The sequence below is a fragment of the Jaculus jaculus genome, chromosome 11, assembly GCF_020740685.1.
Source record: "Jaculus jaculus isolate mJacJac1 chromosome 11, mJacJac1.mat.Y.cur, whole genome shotgun sequence".
In the NCBI taxonomy this organism is placed as follows: Eukaryota; Metazoa; Chordata; class Mammalia; order Rodentia; family Dipodidae; genus Jaculus; species Jaculus jaculus.
The window spans coordinates 51373301-51397387 of NC_059112.1; the positions used below are offsets into that span (position 1 = coordinate 51373301).

Here is a 24087-nt window from a genome sequence, read left to right on the forward strand (position 1 = left end):
ACAGCAGTTAGACATGAACCACATATTGTTACAGTACAAAAAAGCACACCATCCACAGCCGGTATTAAGATCAACACTTTGCTCACATGAAGGATTGTCCCAAGGGTCTGCTAGGAAGAACTCACCCTTGTAATTTTCTCTCTTTAGAGTCAAAAAATCTTAGTTATGCATTTTTACAAAACATTTACCAATGTGGGGTGCTTTGCTTAGACTGCAGAGCAACTCTTACATTAAAATATAGGGGCTAGTTGCATTAAAAATGCTCTAGAGAGAAAAAACACCACTAATGATATTCTAATAGTGTTCAGTACCGAGAGAAACTCATTAGCTACTGCATGTTTCCATGCTACTTTCTCAAAGAGGAAAAAGAAAAAGAAAAAAAAAAACCTGCAAGCAAAGTCATTACCAAAATTCCTTCATCAAAGAGTAAAAAAAGCAATTCTTAACCATTAACAACAACAATGCTTCATGCAACAGTGACCCCAGTTTAGACAGAAGACCTTGAATACACAGGTCAAACACGTAAGCAGATTGAAGCCAGATTTCACCATCATCTTAAAGGTAAAATTTAATTTTATGCAACTAGCCATCTTTTCATTTTCCCATCTCCATTTTGACTTTACTTATACTAAAATTCTGCCTTCTTCTATAAAATCATTTTTTTTAAAATATGGGCTTCTTATGGGTTTTACATTTGGTGACTGGTTAGCAGTGTGCTGTCTATCTTTGGTTTTTAAAGGATGTCTTAACCATGAACTATCAAAGGGGCTAAAATCAACTTTCTTTCAAATTCTCGTGTTTTTCTTTTATTCAATCTTTTATCTATACTATATCACTGCAACATGAATTAGAACCGCACATCACAAAATTGCACAGGGATTACAAATATTACATCCAGTCTGCATAAAATCGAATTCCACTACTGACCAGATCACAAAGTGGCTGCACTCTCTAATCTAACGCTAATGTGCATATTGTACACATGTAGGACAACATTTTTAACTTGAAGTCACAATAATGCATGCAGTTTTCTTTTTTAAAAACAAATTTTATAATTTGTTCATGCTACCTAGATTCAAGAGAGCTTTTTTGAGCATTTGCAATACCTCACCTCTTGTCAGTTAATAACTCTAGTGCATGCACATGGTGTATACAGGTAAGTAAACATGCATTTTTTTTCACATTCTAGAACTATGGCAGTTGAAGCCATATTGTGCCTGCATTTTATCTGCAATGCAGTGTGTCTCTAACATTTTCAGTCCCGTATTAATAGTGGCGTTTACACATAACACCTATGTAGCAGCAAAGCTAATACAGCTTGTGATTAAAAATGTTTAAAAATAGCTAAGAAATCAGATTATCTTGAGGTATTATTTCTTGCAAGTCAAAATGGAGAGCAAAAAAATCAACCCTAATTTTTAGTTTATGTATACACTGAAAATAGCAACAATAAAAATAAGCATTTGTAGCAGACATATTCCATCTTCACTATTATTTTGCTACCTTTGGTAAAGTACTGGGGCAGATCTTGAAGTTAAAAACTCATGTTTAGAAATAAGTGCACGCTTCACCCACTATAGAGCAGCAGACTGTGTTGCCCCTATGCAAAACATTCTCATATCTAATTTTAACTTTACATACAAAAATAACTTGGAGAAAATACAAAAAAACATTTTATTTTAACATGAAAATATCACAAAAATTAGTAAGCCTGAGATGTAGGGTTTTGGTGAAAAACAAGAGGCTTCTAGTGTTTTGGCTGCCAATAAAGATGCATGTATTGATAGCTGGGTGAAAAGCAGAAGAATGCACTTATTTCTTCTGCACGTCAGTATCTTCAGACACAGTAAGCCACATGCACCCTTTCTTATGTTGTTAAACAGAGGCCGGTTTGCTATTCTAGTTCCAGCGGAAGTGGATCTGACGAGGGCGATCAGCACCTTCCTTCACCAATGGCTTATGGAACTCCCGTCCTGCACGAGAGTGGATATTTGCCCAACAAAACTCACAGTAATACTGCAGGCAAGTGACATTGGCACAAAAAAAAGGAGCAAATTTTCCACCACAACGTGCGCCCTGGCATTCATCACACATCTGGTCATCTAGCACATATGGCTTTACCTCCACCTAGAAAAAGAGAGGAGAAAAAAATATCTTCTTGGGGTCTGCTTCAGAAATAAAATTTTACAGTAATTTTAAACATTTATTGTGCTCTGTAGAAAAGGACCAACATTACAAACTTAGGATCAAGTGCTCTACCACTGAACTACATCCCTGGCCCTTTTAATTTTCTTTTTGAGACACAGTCTCACTAAGTTACCTATGCATGCCTTGATCCTGCAAACCTCCTCTCTCATCTTTTCAAGGATTGGGATTATAGGTGTGTGGCAGCACGTCTAGCTCAGAGGTAAAATAATCTGTTTCATCTGCTTGTGCATATAAACAGGCACAACTATGTATGTGTAACTAACCTCTTCTGCGACCTATAAGAGTGGGAAATTGGACTCCATCAGTAGTTTAACCATGGATGCATGAATGTCAGCAAGGGAACTTTATAAACTCTGCTATATCCCAAATGGCATAATCTCAGGGGTGGACCCACATGTCAAGATTTTCCTAAATTTCCTGGTAATTAATGTGGTGACTATAAAACTGGAACAATGCTAAGAATCAAACCAGTTCACAAGTTTTATGTATGCTCGCTATATACTAGCAGAACATGCTCCTTTGCTTTTCTTTTGGTGGTGGTGGGAAGATTTTATGTAGCACTGGGGACAACAGCAACAAAGACAAAAACACCACTCTATTTTCAAAATTAATTTATGCTTTACTTCTTTTTCTGTATTTTATTTTACTTACTTGAGAGATGGAGAGAGAGGAGAGAGAGACAATGGGTGTGCTAGGGACTTATTTTGTAAACTAACTCCAGATGCATATGCCACCCTGTCCATCTGGCTTATGTGGGTCCTAGGGAATCAAACTTGGGTCCTTTGGTTTCGCAGGCAAATACCTCAACTGCTAAGCCATCTCTCCAGCCCTTTACTTCTTTTTATACATGGGAAGATTCTAAGTGTGGCAGGTTTTGATTGCCTATGATCTAATGAACTGCTCCTAAAGGATCAGCTTTTTTGTCCCCCAATTAATCTTTTAACTAGCAAAACAGCTTCAAAAAAGGCTTTAGGAAACTGTTAAATAGAAAAAAAAAATACATGCATTGGTTTGAATACAAAATATTATTCACTTACTTCATATTCTTACTATTCTCAGCTCTATTACACATGCAAACATGACTATGTAGAATACTGGCTAGCTCAGTGGTCAAAGGTGCTTACAAAACCTGGCAGCCTTGGCTCAATTGCCCGCTACCCACGTAAAGCCAGACACACAAAGTGGAACATACATCTGGAGTTTATGTGCAGTGGCAGGAGGCCCTTGTTCACTCATTCCCTTGCTTTCTCATAAATAAATAAATAAATACTGGATATTTATGTGAAAGTCACAGATTTTAGTATGACATGTATGAACATGAACAACTCCTCTGCTTTAGATGGTAGTCACTATGTACAATTATTCAATAGGGTGGCTTTCATTTGACATTCCTAGGACTTCTCAAAGTTATTATTATAATGATACAAGCTATGCTGCTAACGAACTAATGTTCTTAATTTTAGATATATTTATTAAAATATACATGATATATTCTGATTTTAGTTATTATAAATGAAATATAGCACTTATCCTGGACCAAGCCCCTTTCTAAGCTCTTATATATATGTGACACTCATCTAGTCCTCAAAAATAAGCCAATCTTACTAATACTGCTTTCCAATTTGTAACCAAAGAGTAAGTGGCATGCAGAGGGGTAATTTTCCGAGGAGTACAGAGCACACAATATGATGGGTTTCAGTCACATGCAGTCAGTCTTGAGGAAAAGATCTTAAAAAAGCTCTGCCTTGGGCTGGACAGATGCACAAGGTGACACATGCATCTGGAGTTTGTTTGCAGTGGATGGAGGCCCTAATGTGCCCATTCTCTCTCTCTTTCTCTGTTTGTTGCTCTCAAATAACTAAATAAAAATAAACAAAAAATATTTGAAAAATAAAGCTCTGCCTTTATGGTTAGGAAGACAGGATTTACTGGCTGACAAAAAAAATTGACATAACTTTAAAATTACATCTATATTCATGATTTATATATTATACTTAAAACAGCATTTCCAGATTTTCATATATCAAGGATATTTTATATAAGTGTAAGAGTTAAAGGAATATAAAGTGTTTGAACCATATTACTAACTCCCCAGGACAGTAAATGTTTCATCAGCATTTTATTTTATTTCCAAATATACAACTTACACGTTTATCAATATCACCATGCTGGAGCTGAACAAATCGAGCACTAATGGCAGCAATATAGCTCTGTTGATTGGAGAAAGCAACTCGCCCAGCTCCTTTTGGGTACTTCAGCTCTGGATCAGTATCAATTCCCGCATAACAAACTCCACCATATAGCCGGTCCATGATCATTGCAAGTTCCACTTCAAAAGTAAACATGTTCATGTTAAAGGTAAGAAACACTGTAAAGTCAATTAAAAGAACCGTAACAGAAGGCAGCTGCTGTTGTACTGTCCAGCTTCTTTTTTTTTTTTAACTATAAAGTGGACCTTATCACTACCACAACATTACACTCTTTTTTAACTTCAGCCTCATTTTCTAGTGAAAACAGAGGTCCATATTACTTCTAAATCCAATTCTTTCACTTGTAGGCGTGACTCCATTTGCTTTCACTGTAGGAGGATGGTATGGTGGAAATCCCCCTCTCCTTTATATACCATCAGTCTTCCCTTAGATTGATTTCCACATAAGCTGTTTTTGTTTCCTCATTAAAAACAAAAACAAAAAACCCTCTCAATCTTATTATCTTTCTTAAGTGTTGAGACCTATTTTTCTGACCCTCTTTGTAAATTCCCCAAAAGTTTTTACTGTACTTCTGAATTCCTGCCTTATTCTTTGCTGAAATTTCGGGAACTTACTTGGATGTTCTAGAAGACAAGTGTAGCCTCTCATATGCCCTAAACTGAAAAATTGCCCTACAAGGGAAGGCTGTCTTCTTGGAAAAGCAAACAGTATTGGCAGGAAAAGTATACCACCTGTTCACCAGCTGAGCAGTGACATTACCCTGCTCAGATCATTCTTGTATCTGTCACTTTTATGATTCCTTTTACCTGCTCTTGTCAGGATCTACTTTTGCTACTGGTCAATCTATCAATCGGCAACACTGAAAATAGTTAATCCCTTTAATTTGACTGCCTAGGAATTTTATTCTAATTATAATTTACTTCACTGACAATTTTTTTGTCATTCATATTAGTTCCACCTCAACTTTCTTTGTACTTTAAATTTCAATCTTTGCTGCTCTACCTATACTCCTGGCTTTGGTGACTTCATCCTATGCCATACCTTTGACTAGTACTTATGCACTTTGAAGCTCCTAAATCCATGTCTAGTCTAGACTATCACACCTAATCCAGACTTAGACAACAGTGTCTGCTGGATAACTCATAGTGATATTTAATAAACACTGTAGCAAGTAGTGTGTTAAAATGGATCACATCATAATGATCTTCCTTCAGCTCATAAAACGTAATGTAATGATATTCTGTTGACAGTAAGTACACAACAGAAAGGATGACACTACCAAGTCAGGATCCTTGGATGCAGCCTTTTGTTTTTCTTATGAACTGAACACATAATCTTTACGATTTGAAAAGAACAGAACATACCAAATCCTCACTTCCATCCATTTCATGCTACTATCATTTTAATAACCTTATTTTTTATTATGAAATAATAAGGTTATTATGAAATAATCTTATCTGTTTTTTATTATGAACTTTACTGTATGAACTGTATGTTGGTCTCATTCCCCGTGTTATCCTCTTATAACCATTCTTCCCTGTGCCCATTCCATGAAGTGTCCTTCTCAGTGGGGATGTTGGTATTCACCATGGGGTTATGAATATATTAGTCAGGCTCTGGGCGTGGGGGGTGATAATGCATCAGGATTCTTCCCATCCTGTGGCTCTTTCCTCCACCTCTTTTGCAATGTTCCCTGAGCCTTGGCATGTTTTAAATCTACTTTAGTGTTGAGCTCTCTGCATCCTCTAGATTTCTGCTTTGATGAGTTCTGACTGTCCTCAGTCCTGACAGACACTGAGGACACTCAGAACTCATCTGTTTTTGCCTTCTATTCCCCCATTTATTTCCAAAACAGTACCAAGAGATATTCTCTTAAAAATTATACCTGGGGCTGGAGGGATGGTTCGTGGTTAAGGTACTTGCCTGCAAAGCCAAAGGACCCAGGTTCAATTGCCCAGTACCCAATGGAAGCCAGATGAACGAAGTTGGTGCATGTGTCTGGAGTTAACCTGTAGTGGCTAGTGGCCCTGCTGTGCTCATTCTTTCTCTGCCTTTTTTTCCTCTCTCAAATAAGTAAATAAAATATTAAAAAAAATACCAGATGCCAAATGGATTTAACTGAAATTTCTATTCAGGACTTCTGAATGGTGCCTGTGATAAAGACCATAATCTCCTTTCACCCTGCTCCTTTCTGCTATCCCTCATATCTCAGTCAAAGGCATACTGTCCACCTGGACACGTAAGACAGAAAGCTGGGGTTCAACCTCTTTATTTACCTTATAAATATTTATGACACCTGCTTATTTGGTTCTGTCTGCATTGTCACCATAAGTCCCATATACCACTGCCATTCTCCTGTACAGTCAACAACAGGCTCATTAACCATGCCTACTTGTAACCTGCTTCCCTCTAAGGAGTTCAACCCCTATGATTATGTCTTTCCTTTGCTTAAAACTCTTCAGTGGCTTTTCATTTGTTCTATTAAACTATTAGACTTGCATGAGCTAACTCATATTTACTTTTTGTGGTGGTTTGATTCAGGTGTCCCCCATAAACTTAGGTGTTCCGAATGCTAGGTTCCCATCTGATGGAGATTTGGGACTTAATGCCTCCAGGAGGCAGTGTATTGTTGGGGACAGGCTTATTGGTATTACATCCACTTTCCCCTTTCCAGGGTTTGGTATACTCTCCTGTTCCTGTTGTCCATCTGATGTTGGCCAGGGGGTGATGTCCACTCTCTGCTCATGCCATCATTTTCCCCTGCCATCATGGAGCTTCCCTGCAAGTCTGTAAGCCAAAATAAATCCTTTCTTCCCCCAAAGCTGCTCTATGCCAGGTGATTTTTGCCAGCAAAGTGAATCTGACTTCAACAGCAATGTTGGTATTGAGAGTGAGAGTGGCACTGCTACTAGACACTTGACTGTGTGGCTCTGGCTTTTTGTAGCTCATTTTAAGAGGAATGTGGAAGGAACTGAAACCTTGACCTAAGAGATCCCTTGCAGTGCTGTAAGTACAGCTTGATGGACTATTCTGGTCAGAGTTGAAAGACCTGAATGCAGTAAGAACTATGGACTGTGCGGTTTGGCTTATGATGGTGAGAAAGAGCTTTGCTTGGACTGGGCTGGAAGTAGTTTGTGTGAGAGGCTTTCTGTCATGCCTGTGTCTTGAGAACTTGTGCAGTGTTTTGTGTAGAAATGGACTTGTGTGAGCAGAGGGATCTGGCATAGAAAGAAATCTTTGGGTCAAAATGGCTGCCTGTTCAGCTGCAACTGTATGACAGATCACAACCATTAAGATTTGGCCAGCTGAACTGCACTGAGACAACAAGAAGAATGCAGACTCTTTTGAAGGGGTCTGAGTGCTGAAGGAGTGTCCTGTTCTTCAAAGTCTGCTTTATTCCCCATTGGATTAAGAAATTGTCACCCTACCTGGTATTATGGAATATTAAGAAATGCACGAAAGAGATGGTCATTAAGTTTGCAACACAGTCTTGTATTTTGTAAACGGCATGGGCAGTGTGAGGCAGGTTTGCTGGATGCCTGCATGGAGACCCAGTGGAGTCCTAAGGATGAACCGTGGGTTGCAGTGGACACCCAGTGGGGATGCCAAGACCATGAGATGGCTGCAAAGGAGAGCTGCCAGCTGCAGATGAAGTTTCCCAGGACTGTGAGTAGCCTAGCTGGAAGGTTGGAATTGGAACTAGAGACTTGTTACTTGTTAGAATTATGGAACTTGGAGATTCATCACTGACTAGAGTTCTTGGACTTGGAGCTATGGAGTTTGATGTTTGCCCTGTTTAAATCTTCTATTGGTTGAATATTTCTTTGCTGTGCCCAATGCTATCTTTTGCAGTGTGATTGTTTATTCTGTGTCATTATGGGTTTTGGGGGGATTTTTTTGTTACTATGGCTCAGTTAAAAGGTCTTGGACTATGGTAATATTTGAACATCACTGGGATTGATTAAAAAAAAACTATGGGACTTTTAAAGTTGGACTGAATTCATTGTATTTTTATATGGTGTATAGTTATCAGTTTATGGGGGACAGGGGCAGAATGTGGTGGTTTGATTCAGGTGTCCCACATACACTTAGATATTGTGAATGCTAGGTTCCCAGCTGATAGAGATTTGGTAATTAACACCTTCTGGAGGCAGAGTAGTGTTGGGGGCAGGCTTATAGGTATTAAAGCCACTTTTCCCTTGCCAGTGTTTGGCACATTCTTCTGTTCCTGTTGTTTATTGATGTTGGCCAAGGAGTGATATCCACCCTCTGTTCATGCCATCATTTTCCCCTGCCACAATGAAGCTTCCCCTCAAATCTGTAAGCCAAAATAAATCTTTTTTTTTTTTTTTTTTTTTCCCAAAAGCTGCTCTTGGTCAGGTGATTTCTACCAGCAATTCGAACCTAAGTATACTTTTCTACTGTCTTCTTGTATCCCTAGATCAGCTACTGTAGACCTCTTATAGTCCCTCAATATGTTCCATCATGCTACACCTCAGGCTTCTCATTATGCTGTTATCTTCATTTGAAACACAATATTCCTATTGCCCCACCTCTCTTCCTTCTATTGAATCTCCGTATCAGCTTAAAAACAAATATCTTTTAACATAGCATACTGCATTTCATCTTCTTGATATCCACATTCTTTTATCCATGTTCTTAAAGTACTAATATATGTGAATAGTACTTCAAGTTATGTAGCTCAGACTGGAAGAGGATGATTATAACGACAGAAATCACTACAATCTTCAGATGATATATGGTGCCAAAGAACTTGCAATTAAACTAAACATTTCCACCTGTAATTATGTCCTATGGGATGTCTTTCAGATTGTTGGTTTCTTATTGCTGAGAAATAGATGATTATAACTTACCTAAAATGCTAATTTAGTTAATAGTTAAAATACAGAATAAAGAAAAGAATTCTGTACTCTTCATCTACCAAGTCAATCCACAAAAAGAGATGAAAATTCTATCTTAGAGATTTTACTTACCAGCCCTTAATGGCCTAGGAACACCGCCAACAAAAATGGTTTTCCGGGGATCCAAAGGTTGAGACCCATCCATGACAAAATCACTGTCACTTAGATTCCAAGGACGAATTTGAACCTAAGGAGAAAATTGCATTTGGTCATGTTGTTTGTTTAAAAATTGGAGAGCTGGATATGAAAATGGATTTCTATTATGAGTTTCTGTGTGAATAATTTAAAAGTTAAACATTTAACAATTTTTAAAACAGTAATTTCAGTTCATCTAGTATTTACTTACTGGTTTGTCCTTGATGGTAGGGCTGGAAACACACAGATACAGTTTCCCATCTTCTTCAATACAAGCATCAATTAGTGCCTGAACTGAGCTCTCTTCTTGAAAGAGAAGGAATGCATAGCCTGAAAGAACCACCAGAAATAAGGCAAGTGATCAAGGTAAGTGACTTCACCTTCATCTCAGTACTGGTTAGAAAATATATGATTTTGAATTACAACAACAACAACAAAAAACCCAAAATAAAGCCTAAAAAGCCTATCAAATAGGACTTGAATCATACTATCTTCACAGGCACCAACATTTCAAGGAGAACACACAGATAAAGCAGGTTTTTTTTTTTTTTTTTTTTTTTTTTTTTAACAGAGCATTTACTTTTTTAAAGTTATTTCTTTGGACTCTCACCAGTCTCTGAAACCTTCCAATTTCACAGAATAAAAAGTAAAGTTACCAAGTGCTTAAAGTTAGTGAGAGGTTAAATTACTCAAAGTAAATTTCACAGTTAGATTTCAAGTGTATTTTTGGCCTCAAGGTTTCCTAGGTTCTTTATATACTGTATTCTTAAAGAACATTTAAGATTTAGCATTTTGGGCTGGGGAAATGGCTTAGTGGTTAAGGCATTTGCCTGCAAAGACAAAGGAGCAGATTCAATTCCCCAGGACCCATGTAAGCCAGATGCATAACGTGGTACATATGCATCTGGAGTTTGCAGTGGTTTGAGGCCCTGGTACATCCATTCTCTCTTACACACACAATTAGTAAATAAATAAAAAGATTTAGCATTTTGCATAGAGTACAGGACAATGTTTCCTTTAAATGCCTTTGGAATAATACGTATAGAGCATACTTTTTGACTAGAGTATAATTGGGAAGAAAGACCTAGATACCTTTTCTACATAGAAGGAAAATTCCAGTTTCCTAAAACCTAAATAATACTAAGAAAATTACTCTAAGGAGAGTGGAATGAAATGTGTTAAGGCTGGATTAAACTTAAATAAAATCTCAAATCAGATGACAGTGGAACACTTCTTTTATACTCTCTGCCAACTATGCTTAGATTAGGATACACTTTTCTGTTTCTAGTCCTATTCCTTTAGGAAGTATGTTCTTCCTTTCCTTGTGAACAACCAAATGCCAACCTTTAATCAAAAATCATGCATTCAATGGCCAAATAACAACTATACAAAAGAAGGCATCAAAATTCATGTCATTTTCTAGCATGAAAACTTTTCAGCAACTGAAATTGATGAACAGCCTAATAATATATGCCTTTCCTTGACAATTTATAAGACACTAACCAAAAGCATTATAATATAGTTGCAGTATGCAACAGCCACCATGCAGTCAGGAACCTCACCTGTCTTCATGGTACAATGGTACCTGTGCGGTCATGTTTTACTCAGAGTTAAAAGAAAACAAATAATTTTCAACAATGACTTTTATGTCAAAAAGTGTTAGATTTAATACAAAAGTACACCATTTTAGTAAGATATTTGATTGCATAAACTACCTGAACTCATCAAACCAATCTATGAAATTTCCAATGGGAAGATTATGCAAGATTTTCTAAAACAAATCTTCAACTATTCAAGTTGATGGGAAGATGTTAAATATGCTTAAAATTTTGAAGAATACTTTGCTCTATGGCTTTAATTCTGATATAAGCTGAGGTTCTAAGACCTAAACTATTTTGAAATAACTGCATTTTATACCAAGTTATTAAAATATCATTTTAAAATTTAGCATTTATAATGTTGCCTAATTTTTGATAATGTTGGTTGTGATATTTTTGTATTAACTTAAAAATAATACTTAAGGACTAGAGAGATGGCTTAGCAGTTAATGTGTTTGCCTGAGAAGCCTAAGGACTCAGGTTCACTTCCCTAGTACCCACATAAGCCAGATGCACAAGGGGTGGATGTGTCTGGAGTTTGTTTGCAGTGGCTGAAGGCCCCGGTGTGCCCATTTCCACTCTCTCTCTGCCCCCACCCTCAAATAAAAATAAATAAAAGAAAAAATTAAATAATACATGAAACATTGCATTTTTAATTTTCAGCATTTTTGTTAACATTGGGACAATATTTATGCCAAAAATTAGGCAACATGGTAAAGAATGCAAGCCATTAAGACATAATATTCTTTAAATTTCAACAAAGGGAGGCAATAAGGTAAACACTGTGCACTGCAATGGAGATAGGTATGTGTGGCTCACGTCACTGAATTATCTGTATGCTGTCTCTCTACACATATATCTTAAGTTCTAGCTTTCACGTGCTTGCTGCTCTACATCAGTCTTGTTTGAAATCCTCGGCTAAACGTCCCTCCACATGCTTACGGCTCTACTACAGCTTTAGTTTCTAGAATGTGATTTTTAATTCCAATGTGTTTTTGAGCCTGTTCTAGCCTTCCTAGGTCCTGATCTTCCTTTAATAAACCCCACAATTTATGATTTCTCACTAAATAAACTTAATAATTCACATTTTTTTTAAAAAAGGTGGCTGCTTAAGCAACTGAATCTTAGCATATCCATGTCTTTCAAAGCATGGGAATGCTGAACTCTAGAACCAACAAAAACACTTGCAAAGAACAAAGTTTGGAAAACACTAGTCTGGCTACAATTAACTGTAATTGTACTAAAAAAAGGTCTATGAGTTGGCAGGGCTATCTTTTTTTAGTTTGAGAAAATAAACACACAACACAGAAACCACAATAACAATGACAGCAACATATCAGTGAAGACATTTAACTAGGTTTGTTTCAATCTGCTTTTCTAGGCTTCATATGTGTTATTTCCTTTACATAAGTGAATCAATCATGCACCAATCTATATCTGTCTCCACCTAAGCCAATTCTGATTTCTTTACAAAATTTTATCTTCCCTTGGTAACTGTGGGTGACTGGATTCATATTATACCTCAGGTACCAAAACATGAAGATGCTCATGTCCCATACCTCAAACAGTACAGCACTTGCAAACAACCTACACATATCCTCCTATATACTCTCAATCACTATTATAATCCCTAGCGTAAACTTAGTTACTATGCTGCACGGTTTGGGGAACCATAAAAGAAACATCCATATACATTTAGTAATCCCAATAGTTTTGGTCTGTGGTCTACTGATTCTGTCAATGATTAAGGATCTTGAAGATACATTTCAACCCCTGCCTGGAACTCTGTTTAAAATCTTTTTATCTATCTGAATTACATATTAGTCTCTAGATTTAGTTTGAAACTCAGTGAAGCTTTTTCCCACCTACTTGAGAAAGCCAAAGTAACTTGTCTATCCTGTAATACTGTTCATTATATCATTTATTAGACAATTTAAATCTGTGAATTATAAAGAACAGAAAAATTTAAGCAAAGGCAGTCTTACAGAGTACAGAAAGAAATTAGTACTGCAATTGTGACAATGGCTGTGAAAAGAAAAAAAAAATACAGTATTGGGAGCTAGATGACCTACAGCAGGAGATGCTGAGATGCAAAGGTATGAGAAGAAGCTTTAGGACAGAGATTCAGGCAGAGAAGCTAGACTAGCTTTGGGACTGGAAAACAAGAAGTAAACAGTAGAAGAGTGTAGGAATTATGCCATAGTTGAATTTTCAGAGTGTTAAAGAACAGAGGATGAGGACATAGAAGAACAGCTCAAGAACTCCAGTCCAGGGATGATGGGAACTTAGCAAGAACATCAATAGGTATCTTTACCAACCATTCAAACTTTAACACATCATTAAACCCCTTAGTTTTCATGTGCAATAATTTCTCTCAGGTTTCTTCTGCTACACTCAAAAGGGCACTACTGAATAGTTTTACTGGAATCTTTTCACCAGACTTAACAATTCACTCAGCCAGTGTTTCTAGAATTATGTTTGATATTCAAAGAAGTCTTAGTCTTTCAGTCTCTCCTTTAAAAAAAAGACAAAAATCTTTATTTTTATTTATTTATTTGAGAGAGAGAGGGAGACAGAGGGACAAAGAAAGTGGGCATGCTACGACCACCAGCATCTGAAAATGAATTCCAGACATGTGTGCCCCCTTGTGCCTCTGGCTTAAGTGGGTCCTGGGCAATTGAACCAAGGTTCTTTGGCTTTGCAGGCTAATGCCTTAACTGCTACAACATCAATCCAGCCCTCTCCTTTTCTTTTATTCATTTCAGAGTTTGCCAATCACTATTCTCACTGACTGCATACTTGTGGTGGTTTGAATAGAATAGATGACCCCCAATATATTCAGTTGTTTGTCTGTAGTTTGCATCTGCAGCCACCTGGCTGGAGGCAGTATTACTGTGTGGATATTAAGGTGTGGTGGTTGTTTTCAGGTATGCAAAGTGTGCCTAGCTGGAGTTCCTTAAGTGTGCTGTGTGGCTTTTGGCTTTTAGCTTGTGCTTTTCTCTTTCTCTGCTTGGGCCTGTGAAGGCAGGCCAGCTTCTTCTGCCATTTATGGAACTTCTCCTGGATCTGTAAGCTTCAGTAAATATCCCTTCCTCCATAACTGTGCCTGGTCTTTAAGTTTATCTCAGCGAACATGAATCTGTCTGTTACAGAATTTGGTACTGAGGAGTGGGCTGAGATGAACCTGACTATGTGGATGTTCATCTTTTGGAATCTTTGTTTTGGAGGAATAGGCATGGACTTGGTGCTTGCAATTGAAGATGTCTTCTGGAGTGGTAAGCCAAGTTTTATGGACTATTCTGATGAGAGTCTGAGAATGCTAAGTACAGACAGCATTGAACTTCGAGGCTTGGCTTATGAGATTTCTAAGGGGAAGGAAAGACTGCAGAGGACTTTGTTGGAACTGGGCTACTGGTATAAGGGCTGGCTGTGTCCTGTTGCCCAGGCCCAGAGAGTTTGATCAAGGCTAAATAATTAATGGACTGAAGATGTGGTTGGCTAGAGATATTGGACTGAGAGATTTAAGATTTTAAACTGGAAAACCTCAAGCAAGTTAAAATTACAGGCACTGAGACTGGTTTTAGGTTACTGAATCTGCTATTGTCAAACACATTAGCAATCTTAAAGGAAGATGGTCCAATTGCTTTACCATGGAAAGGATGCCTGAGGAAAGACTATCATAGAAATGCAAACACTTTTGGCAAGAGTTGACTGGAGAAGGAACCTGCTTTTCAAGGTTATGATTTATTTTGTCTGTGAATTAACAATATGGCTGTATGCTGCACACCTGGTATTGGTTTCAGAAGCATTAAAAATGCATGGAGTGGTTGTGAATTGCATATACTTCCAGTAGCTGCCGCTGAGATGTGGCATGAGATAGGACCTGTTGCCCTGATAGGCAGTAAGAGCCTTTGGAAAATGTGAGGAGTGGTCATGAATTGCACATGCTTCCAGGAGCTGCTGCTGAGATGTGGCATGAGGCAGGGCATGATGCCCTGATAGGCTAAAAGAGCATTTGGAAGATGGACCATGGTATGCATGAAGACCTCAAGATGTTTTGGATATACTAGGACTGTGCAAGGGTCACCATGTAGTGCACTGTTGGCCTGGGATGGAAGTGTTCCCTGCTACTCTGTCCAGCTGGAGGGGTGGAATTGGAAAATCTGGAGACTGTCAGTCACTGGTTATGTTGAACTTGAACTGCAGTAGTTTGATGTTTGTTTGATGGTGGTTGAGTTTGCATTGTTTTAGTCTCTCCTTGTTATGCCTTATACCACTTGAAAATGTTTACTCTGTACCTTTATATGTTAGAATTGTTTAACTTGTTTGATTTTACAGGTTTTAATATCTTAAATTGGTCAAGACTGTGAAGTCCTTTGAAATTGAACTGAGTACAATTTACAATGTGTAATGGTTATAAATCTTTTGGGGGCCAGGGGCTGAATGTGGTGGTTTGAATGGAATAGATGGCCCCCAATATATTCAGTTGTTTGTTTGTAGTTTGCATCTGTAAAGCCACCTGGCTGGAGGCAGTATCACTGTGTGGATCTTCCGCCATTATGGAACTTCCCCTGGATCTGTAAGCTTCAATAAATCCCTTCCTTCATAACTGTGCTTGGTCTAGAAGTTTATTTCAGCAAACCTGAAGCTGTCTGCTACAATACTGTTCAGGTTTTCTTTCCCCTTCCTCATCATATGTAGCAGAAACCTCCTTCTCCCATAGGTGCTATTCTGGTCACATGGCTTGCATAGAAACACTGACATGACTGTTCTTGTCCTCTGATGATGAGACAAAAAATAATCCTAGCAATACATGAACCAAAAAATTAAGTAGATTTCACTTTTGCCACTTTATAAAATAGGGGCCTAAAAATTACTTGACAAAAACAAAGTTGAAAATATTTGATTTCTCTACATATTCAGTTACATTATTAATTGGAACACTTGTATATTCTTCTAACACTTATATTACTAAAGTATATTTTTAAAGATTTGTGTAAATCATTTCACATGGATCTTAAATTCATTGGTGGTGGGATATTATTTTCATAAATTTGAACCCAGGTTAGAATCATGTTTTAGACAGAAAAAATATTTGAACATTATTTGAGTTTATAAAATTATTATAAATTACAGTGAAAGTATATTAAAGTTCACAATTTCTTACTGACTTAAAGTAAAACTATAATATTTCTTAGTGTCACTCAGCCCAGGTTATCAGCCTTTGCATATTAGTAAGTTTTATACAAAAGCTACCTACACTCAATTCTAAAAGAAAACACAACGTAAGTAACTAGTACTATTTTACTCTCATATAACCTAGTAATAATTATAATAAAAAACCTTACCTTTTGGTGGGAAATAGGATTTACTTTCTGCTTTATGAGGCCAATCTACTACCAAAGGTCCAAATCTTCTGAAGCTAGTAGTTATTTCATCTGAATAAAGTATAAAGTGGATTAGGAATTGGTTTCAATAATGAGTCCTAAAAATGCTTATATGTCTAGCTATTTGGATGATTGAATATTCTAAAGTGCCACATATCACATGTCTAAAACCTTTACTAAAATATGTGTATAAAATTTAACTCTATTAGTCAAAACAAACTCATTTTTAAGAAGCATACTGAAGCTGGGTGTGGTGGCACATGCCTTTAATCCCAGCACTCCAGAGGCAGAGGTAGGAGGATTGCAGGAGTTCAAGACCACCCTGAGACTCCATAGTGAATTCCAGGCCAGCCGGGGCTAAAGTGAAACACTACCTTGAAAAAAAAAAAAAAAAAAAAAAAAAAAAGAAGCAACATACTGGATAGACTAATTCTGTGTGAATTTTGAAATTTTGTATCACCCTGGTCCTTAATGACTTCACATTACACCAAACCATAAATGGTACTGTCTTGAAAAAATTTCAACATCCTATTATTTTAAATAAAGTAACTACTATAGCTTCACAAGTAAAATCATTTTCTTATAAATATTGACAAAAATGTAGAGTCAGATACATACCAGTCAAAACTCACATGTTATGTGGTAAAATTCAGTGACATATTATAAGGTATTAATAATATTATCATATTGATAAATAAATCTTCCAAAAATGCAGTAGTATTTTTCAATCACAAACATATTTTAACCTTACATTGAGTTACTTTTGTTATTATTATACGTGATTTTTCACAAATTTTTTTTCATTTCCTTTTTAGATTTTATAGTATCATCTTTATCTGTTTCTTCAAGTGAATTTATCCTTAACAAATTTAACTTTTTATTTCCATGCACAGAAGATATATATTGATGGCTTATTTCATTTTGTATGTAACAGTCATTACAAAAAGTTTTACATGTTATATATTTAAATATTTTCACATTAAAATATAAGTAGGAGGGATGGGGAAATGGCTTAGTGGCTAAGGCATTTGTCTGTGAAGTCTAAGGACCCTGGTTTGATTCCCTAAGACCCACACAAGCCAGATGCACAAAGGGGCTCATACATCTGGAGTTCATTTGTAGTGATTTAAGGCCCTAACGTGTCCAATCTCTCTTCCTCTCCCTTTCTATCTCTAATAGATAAACAAATAAAATATTTTAAAAAATAAGTAGGATATGGCATACATCATGTAAATACTATTTGTAAATATGCTTGTAGTAACATATGCATTATAAGACAAAAATATGAATTTAAAATAATTTCTTCAATTATCTTCGTATTTCTACAACCTAAAAACTACCTTTTTACTGTTTTTGTTTTGTTTTGTTTTGAAGGCTAGAACACCTTACCTTCATCAATATCTGGAGGAAGCCCACCAACAAAAACTTTTCGAGAGAAACGCTCTATTCGTTCCCCATTTTGATGAGCTGAGTAACAAGTGGGTGAATTTAAAACACCAACTTGATCACTGTGGCTATCATCCAGCAAACCATCATCTATTGGAAAGAGGGAAGAACGACCTAAAATATAAGAACAAATATTACCTCAATCTATTATCCAACAAAATGGTAAAATAAAGTCAAACATAAAGCTATCATAAATCAATTCAAAGGTTAAAAAAATAAGGAGTTAAACATTCATGGGAATGCAGATAACATGTAGTTTTAAATGCCAGGCTTCAAGAGAGAAGCAATTTGAAGTATGATTAAACAGTCAATGAACTGGGGAAGTAGCTAGGTGGTAGACTGCCTGCTTAGCATGCATGAAATCTTAAATATATTCCCCAGCACCAAAAAGGGGGAAAAAAAGTAAAAGTAACCAGGGCTGGAGACATGGCTTAGCAGTTAAGGTGCTTACCTGCAAAGCCAAAAGACCCAGGTTCCATTCCCCAGGAACCATGTAAACCAGATGCACAAGGTGGTGCATGTGACTAGGGTTTGTTTCTGGTGCACCTATTCCCTTTCTCTCACTCTAACTGACTGCCTCTTTCTCTCAAATAAATGAAAACAAATACTTTAAAAAATCAGTCATATGACAATTATTACACTGAAAATAAATACTAGGTCACATCCAGTTTTTATGTAAAACAGCAAGAACCTGTTCTATGGGGAAGAGTCAGACTAAATGTGTAGCTGAAGAATTCTTTAAAAATTGGTGGCATAAAGGAAATGACAGACTAAATAGCCAAGAGAACACTGTAAAAGAACAAAACACGTGCATCAACATGAGCTCCTGGGGACAATGGCCAACAACAGTGTGTTCATCCAGGGGTCCAAGTTACTCAGAAGCAACCAGCCTGACAAGATGTACACACCAGTGCAATGGTAACACACAGCTATAGTAGGTAACCAATAGCTTTCTGATTGGCTAAGAGATCTGCTCAGTGGAAAGGAACCCATATCTGGAACTGGGAACCAACTCTGAATTCTATGGAGACAAAGATAATGCTGTCTAATGTAATGCTACCATTCACCTTTGTCTAAAAGAGGGGCTATGTCCATCAAACTCTCCTTAAATTAATACCACTTATTCAATTTAACCTATGCTGACTTCACTCTCTGTTGGAGAATCTGTTTTTCAGAAGGCAGCAAGACCTGAGGTGATAAACTACCCCTTGCATCTCAGTCAAGGCCCAGGCAAAACCACAGAGAAGAGGAAGAATGTGGCTTCCACAGTCAGTCTGACAAGGAATACCAGGGTGAAGAGGACAAACCCTGAGGATACTCAACACATACCAAAACAGAAATCCAGAGGCTCTAAGAGCTCATCACTGAAGTACACTTAAAACACACCCACCAAGGCTCAGGGAATTTTTCAGAAGAAGGGGCAGAAAGATTGTAAGAGCCACAGGGTGGAACGTCACACTGCTTCCACAATGCATAGTTCACAACTCCATGGGGAATACCAGCAACCCAACTGAGGAGGAAGCCCAGTGGAATGGGGGCAGAGACCGGGGAAAGGATAGTACCAACACATGATGTATTCATATTAAATATGTCTGCAATAAAAGAGACAGACAGACAGACAGACAGACAGACAGACAGACAGACAGAAAGAAAGAAAGAAAGAAAGAAAGAAAGAAAGAAAGAAAGAAAGAAAGAAAACAAAAGAAGCAAGATATGCCTGCTTAGGTCTTGAAGCCATTTATTACACATGTGACAATAACATGGCTGTATGGATGAACTTGTTGTACACATGTGGAGAACACAGAAAGGCATCTCTACTGGATCCATCCTTCAGAAAAATACCTCTCCACAGGGTACATTCTGCTCAATCTTCTGAGGCAATCCTGCTATGAGGACACTCTGTACTCACAAAATAGGAAGTGACCTAACAGCACATACACACACACACTTTAAAGTCTACATGTGGAGGTACGGCACATAAATGAAAAAGCCTCAAGATACTGCAGAGGAAGACCAGAGGAAAGTACTATCCCTAATAATGGTTATTCCTTGTGTATCTCTAACAGCACCTGTGAAAAGAAAATGGCAGCAAATCTAGAAAAATGTTGGTAGGAACATGGTCTTGAGTAAGCTTCACATGTAAAAGCAGCAGCAGGAAAAGAAAAATGAATTTATATAAGAAAAAGAGCAGTTAAGGTCTAGAGAGATGGCTTAGCAGTTAAGGCACTTATCTGCAAAGCCAAAGGACCTAGGTTCAATTCCCCAGTATCCATAGAAACCAGAAGCACAAGGTGATGCATGTGTCTGGAGTTCATTTGCAGTGGCTGGAGGCCCTGACGTTTCCATTCTATCTGACACTTTCTCCCACTCTCTCTAATAAATAAAAATAAAATAGAATAATTTAAAAAAAATAGTTACTTAGAGCATGTCAGAAACAAAGACAGTAACTTTTATGGCTAACTGAAGAAGTTATCCTTAAAATGTCATACAATATTTTTATTTAGTACATGACTAAGAAAAATCAGCTGGGTCTGTGGTTTCAAGCAAGAGTGTAGCTTTCCTCTGCTTAAACAGACATATTATTTTAGCAAATACAAATACAGGGCTTGGACATGAGCACATAAGATGTAACAGATCAAAACATCCACAAGAAAGGAAGTGAAAAGCAGCTGAAAATAGAGCAAAAGAAAACACAATGAAAAGGAAACACCTAATAAGTTTGAGGAAATGAAGAGGAAGGGCCACTGATTGATGTGAGGACAATGAAGGTTAGAAACAGACACTGGACATGAACAAGCTTTATATATGCAAAGTTTCACAAACTGGCAAGGTATTCAGAAACAACTGAATGGGAGGTGGCTGGGAATGGGGCAGTTTCCCAAGAACACCACTGCATAAAGGTGGTAATTTCTTTGTGATATCAGTGATGAGAATTCATATGAAAATGAGCAGATCAGGTGTTTGGAAAACATGGAAGAGGTGGCAAACACCAAAGACAGTAGAAGAGAAAAAAAAAAAAAATCAGGAAACCAAAATATAACCATGACAGAAGTACCAAAAACAGATTAGAAAGTGAAAGGGTTGGGGTGGGGAATGAAGAAAAATGGCTTAAAGATGATGATTTACAAAATTAAAATCAAAATCACTGGGCTGATGGCACAGTGGTGAACTGCACTTCCTGTATAAGAATGAGGGTGGATGTGAGATCTAAGACTCCCTGAGTTCCAATCTCCACAACCCATGTAAATAGCTAAGCATGGCCATGCACATCTATAACCCAGTCCTAGGAGGAAAAAAAAAAAAAAAAAAAGCCTTACCTATGTTACCTATGTTAAAGAATCTATGAGGCTGATAAATGGTAGAGAGCTGGAATGCTGCAAATCCAGAGTTTCCATAAACCCCAAAACAAAGAATGTTGTCAGACAGCATGAGATCTATAACAGAGGTTTCTAACTTAGTTGTAACCTGTCTACTTGATGTTCCCACCAATGTATTTGAAAACTGCCTTGATTTATGACTTTTTGTGTTCTATAACTATAAATGTTTGTGAAACTGTTTCATGTTGGAACATGTTATTTAGGCAGTTCTAGACTATAATCACTCATATTTGGCTTAGGAATATACTATTTCTTTCTCTCTTTGAAGTGAGAACTGTGTTCTGTGTTCACACTAACTAGATATATAGCAGATATAAGAACACTAAGTTTACAGACTACAGCAACAAGGAGATAGTCTATTTGGTATAAACAAAAACAGTAATTATGCTAAATTCTGATTTCAGTTGAAATTTAAGATGTTGTGAAAGATAACCCATATTCACTGAATAACTTCACTGATAAAATTAACTTTCTGAATAACATCAACAAAAAGAGTCAATATTCTTCATGATCTACAGAAAGTCCTACTTCGTAAAGATACAGATTAGTGTTCTCTCTCTGAGGCAGATTAGAAGTGATACTTGCTTTGGTACTTTTCAGAATTTGGACTTGCTCATCAGGGGGACTCAACCTGTTCTTCCTTTTCTTCCTCTTAGTAAAATGAATGCCATCAAGATCCATTAAAAGTAGTATTAACTGTGAATTGGGGTGATTGCTGATTACAAGTATTTGCTTGCAAACCTTGCAGGCCCAAGTTTGATTCCCCTGTGCCTACATAAAATCAGATGCACAATATGGCTCATGCATTTGGAGTTTGTTTGCAGTGTCAGGAGGCCCTGGCATTCCTATATTCATTCTATTGTTGTTCACAATATTAAAATATTTTAAAAAGTAATATTGTACATCACTAGTATAATTTCTTAGGATTAAACTTTAACTAAATAATTAATTCTACAGTTTAAAAGGAGTAAGATGAAGTCGAAAAATAGCCACCCTGACTAGTTCTCAGGGACAACAAATGACATGCCAACACTTTGGAAAGATTTCATTTTTAAGGGCCCGTAGGCCAACATAGCAGTCCATAAATATAATGAACAGGAAAGACTTCAGAAAGAAACATAGGTCATAAAAAACTGGGGTCTAAACAGAAATGCTGAATGCAGTGACAAGTCATTTACAAGCTATGACAGAAATGGTGTTGACCCCCAAATGACTGGCTTTTTGTGGACTAAATATTGTAATGATACAGGTAGTACAAATGCATTAGAAATATCTTGTGGACAGCCGGTGAGAAATAAAGTACTATAGTTATTTTAACTATTAAAAACACCTGAGACACTCAGCTGAGCAAAGCAGGCCACAGAAAGGTTAAGGACATTTCATACATTATTCACACTAGCAAGGCTCCCCATGGTTGGACAAGCCTGAGTGCTTTATTTCTTCCAGGAAGTCAGAAAGGCTATGAATTTTAATATTCATTTGAAAGAGGAATTAACTGCTTGCAGATCAACAAACACATTACATTTTGCCTTCTCAATAATCCTTTCCCATAACCCAAATTAACATGGCTATAAAATTTGAATCACTACTTCAGTAATTTCTACTATACACAGTATACTGTAATGTGCTTTCTAAAAGAATGAAAATGAATTCTATGGCAATACAAAATAAATATAAATGCTGTTTGTAAAAGCAGGCTTGACTGGAGGAACCAGTTTACTGATCCTAAAGTATTATCCTAATGATTTTTCATGCTTCATAGATTCTTATATATTCTCTCATGGTTATTGAAATTATCAATGATGGTCTGGAGAGGTGGCTCAGTGGTTAAAGTTGCTTGCTTGCAAAGCTTGATAGACTGGGGTCAGTTCTCCAGCACCCACTTAAAACCAGATGCATGAAGTAGTGCATACATCTGGAGTTTGTTTGCAGTGGCAAGAGGCCCTGATGTGCCCATGTTCTCTCTCTTTTTTCTCTTTGCTTAAAAATACATTAAAATATCTAAAACAAACAAACAAAAAAAAGCAATGATGATGTGGATATCTGCCTTGGTTTAATTATTTTGGTAGTGGAGTACACATTTTGGTTAAACATTGCTTAAAATCAGAAAATCCCGTGTTACCTTTAAAGAAATGAATAGTATGCTATGTTATAATAACTCCTTATATATGATGACATATAAACCTGAATAGCTTACACACTACAAATATACCAATACTCAGTAACTGAGCTTCCAATGCTTGTTTTGTATCCCTTAAAAATTCTTGCTCTTATCTTCATCAGTTAACTTAAGCTTTGGTTTGCCTATTGGAAAAAAAAAATGCTTCTCAGGGCTTAATATATTAACTAAAATAGGTTCCTCACTTATGTTATTCAAACTACCCTACATATTTTTATTCTTTATAGAAAATAGATGTCATTTAGTCCTCTATTAGAAGGATAAATTGTAATACAGACATCTTTTGACTGAAAGATAGATCTTTAATACTTCATACCTCCCTAAACATTCCATACCCAAGTCTGGCCCAGACCAGGACATTCCCTCTCAGCCCAGAGCAGAACAATTACTGAACAAACCAGAAAAGAGAAGGTATTTTCAACACAGTACAGAGGCTCCCATGTTTTATCCAAGCAATTCAAAACAGAGACATGGAACAGTGAGCTCCCAAAGAAATGAAGAGAGAGAGAAAAAACAAAACAAAACTGTTTTTGCTTAATTACTTCCAGTACAATTATACTTGATCATTCCTGGAGTATATTTCATAAATTATTATCTGGAATAAACTTGATGTAAAGGTATTATT

The 24087-nt window shown here is 36.9% G+C and overlaps 1 protein-coding gene across 11 annotated transcripts in view; it reads right to left on the bottom strand.

The window, feature by feature from the left end:
* Window positions 1–24087, bottom strand: part of Cpeb2 (cytoplasmic polyadenylation element binding protein 2) — a 67922-nt gene that overhangs the window by 1327 nt on the left and 42508 nt on the right. For all 11 annotated transcript variants that reach the window (XM_045161791.1, XM_045161790.1, XM_045161788.1 and 8 more), the window contains 6 exons: window positions 17850–18020; window positions 16422–16511; window positions 9687–9805; window positions 9413–9527; window positions 4356–4537; window positions 1–2127 (listed from right to left, as the gene is read on the bottom strand). The exon at window positions 1–2127 is cut by the window's left edge and continues 1327 nt beyond it. In XM_045161791.1, coding sequence (XP_045017726.1) covers window positions 1900–2127; window positions 4356–4537; window positions 9413–9527; window positions 9687–9805; window positions 16422–16511; window positions 17850–18020 — 905 coding nt within the window. In that variant the 3' untranslated portion in view covers window positions 1–1899. The remainder of the gene's footprint in view (window positions 2128–4355; window positions 4538–9412; window positions 9528–9686; window positions 9806–16421; window positions 16512–17849; window positions 18021–24087) is intronic.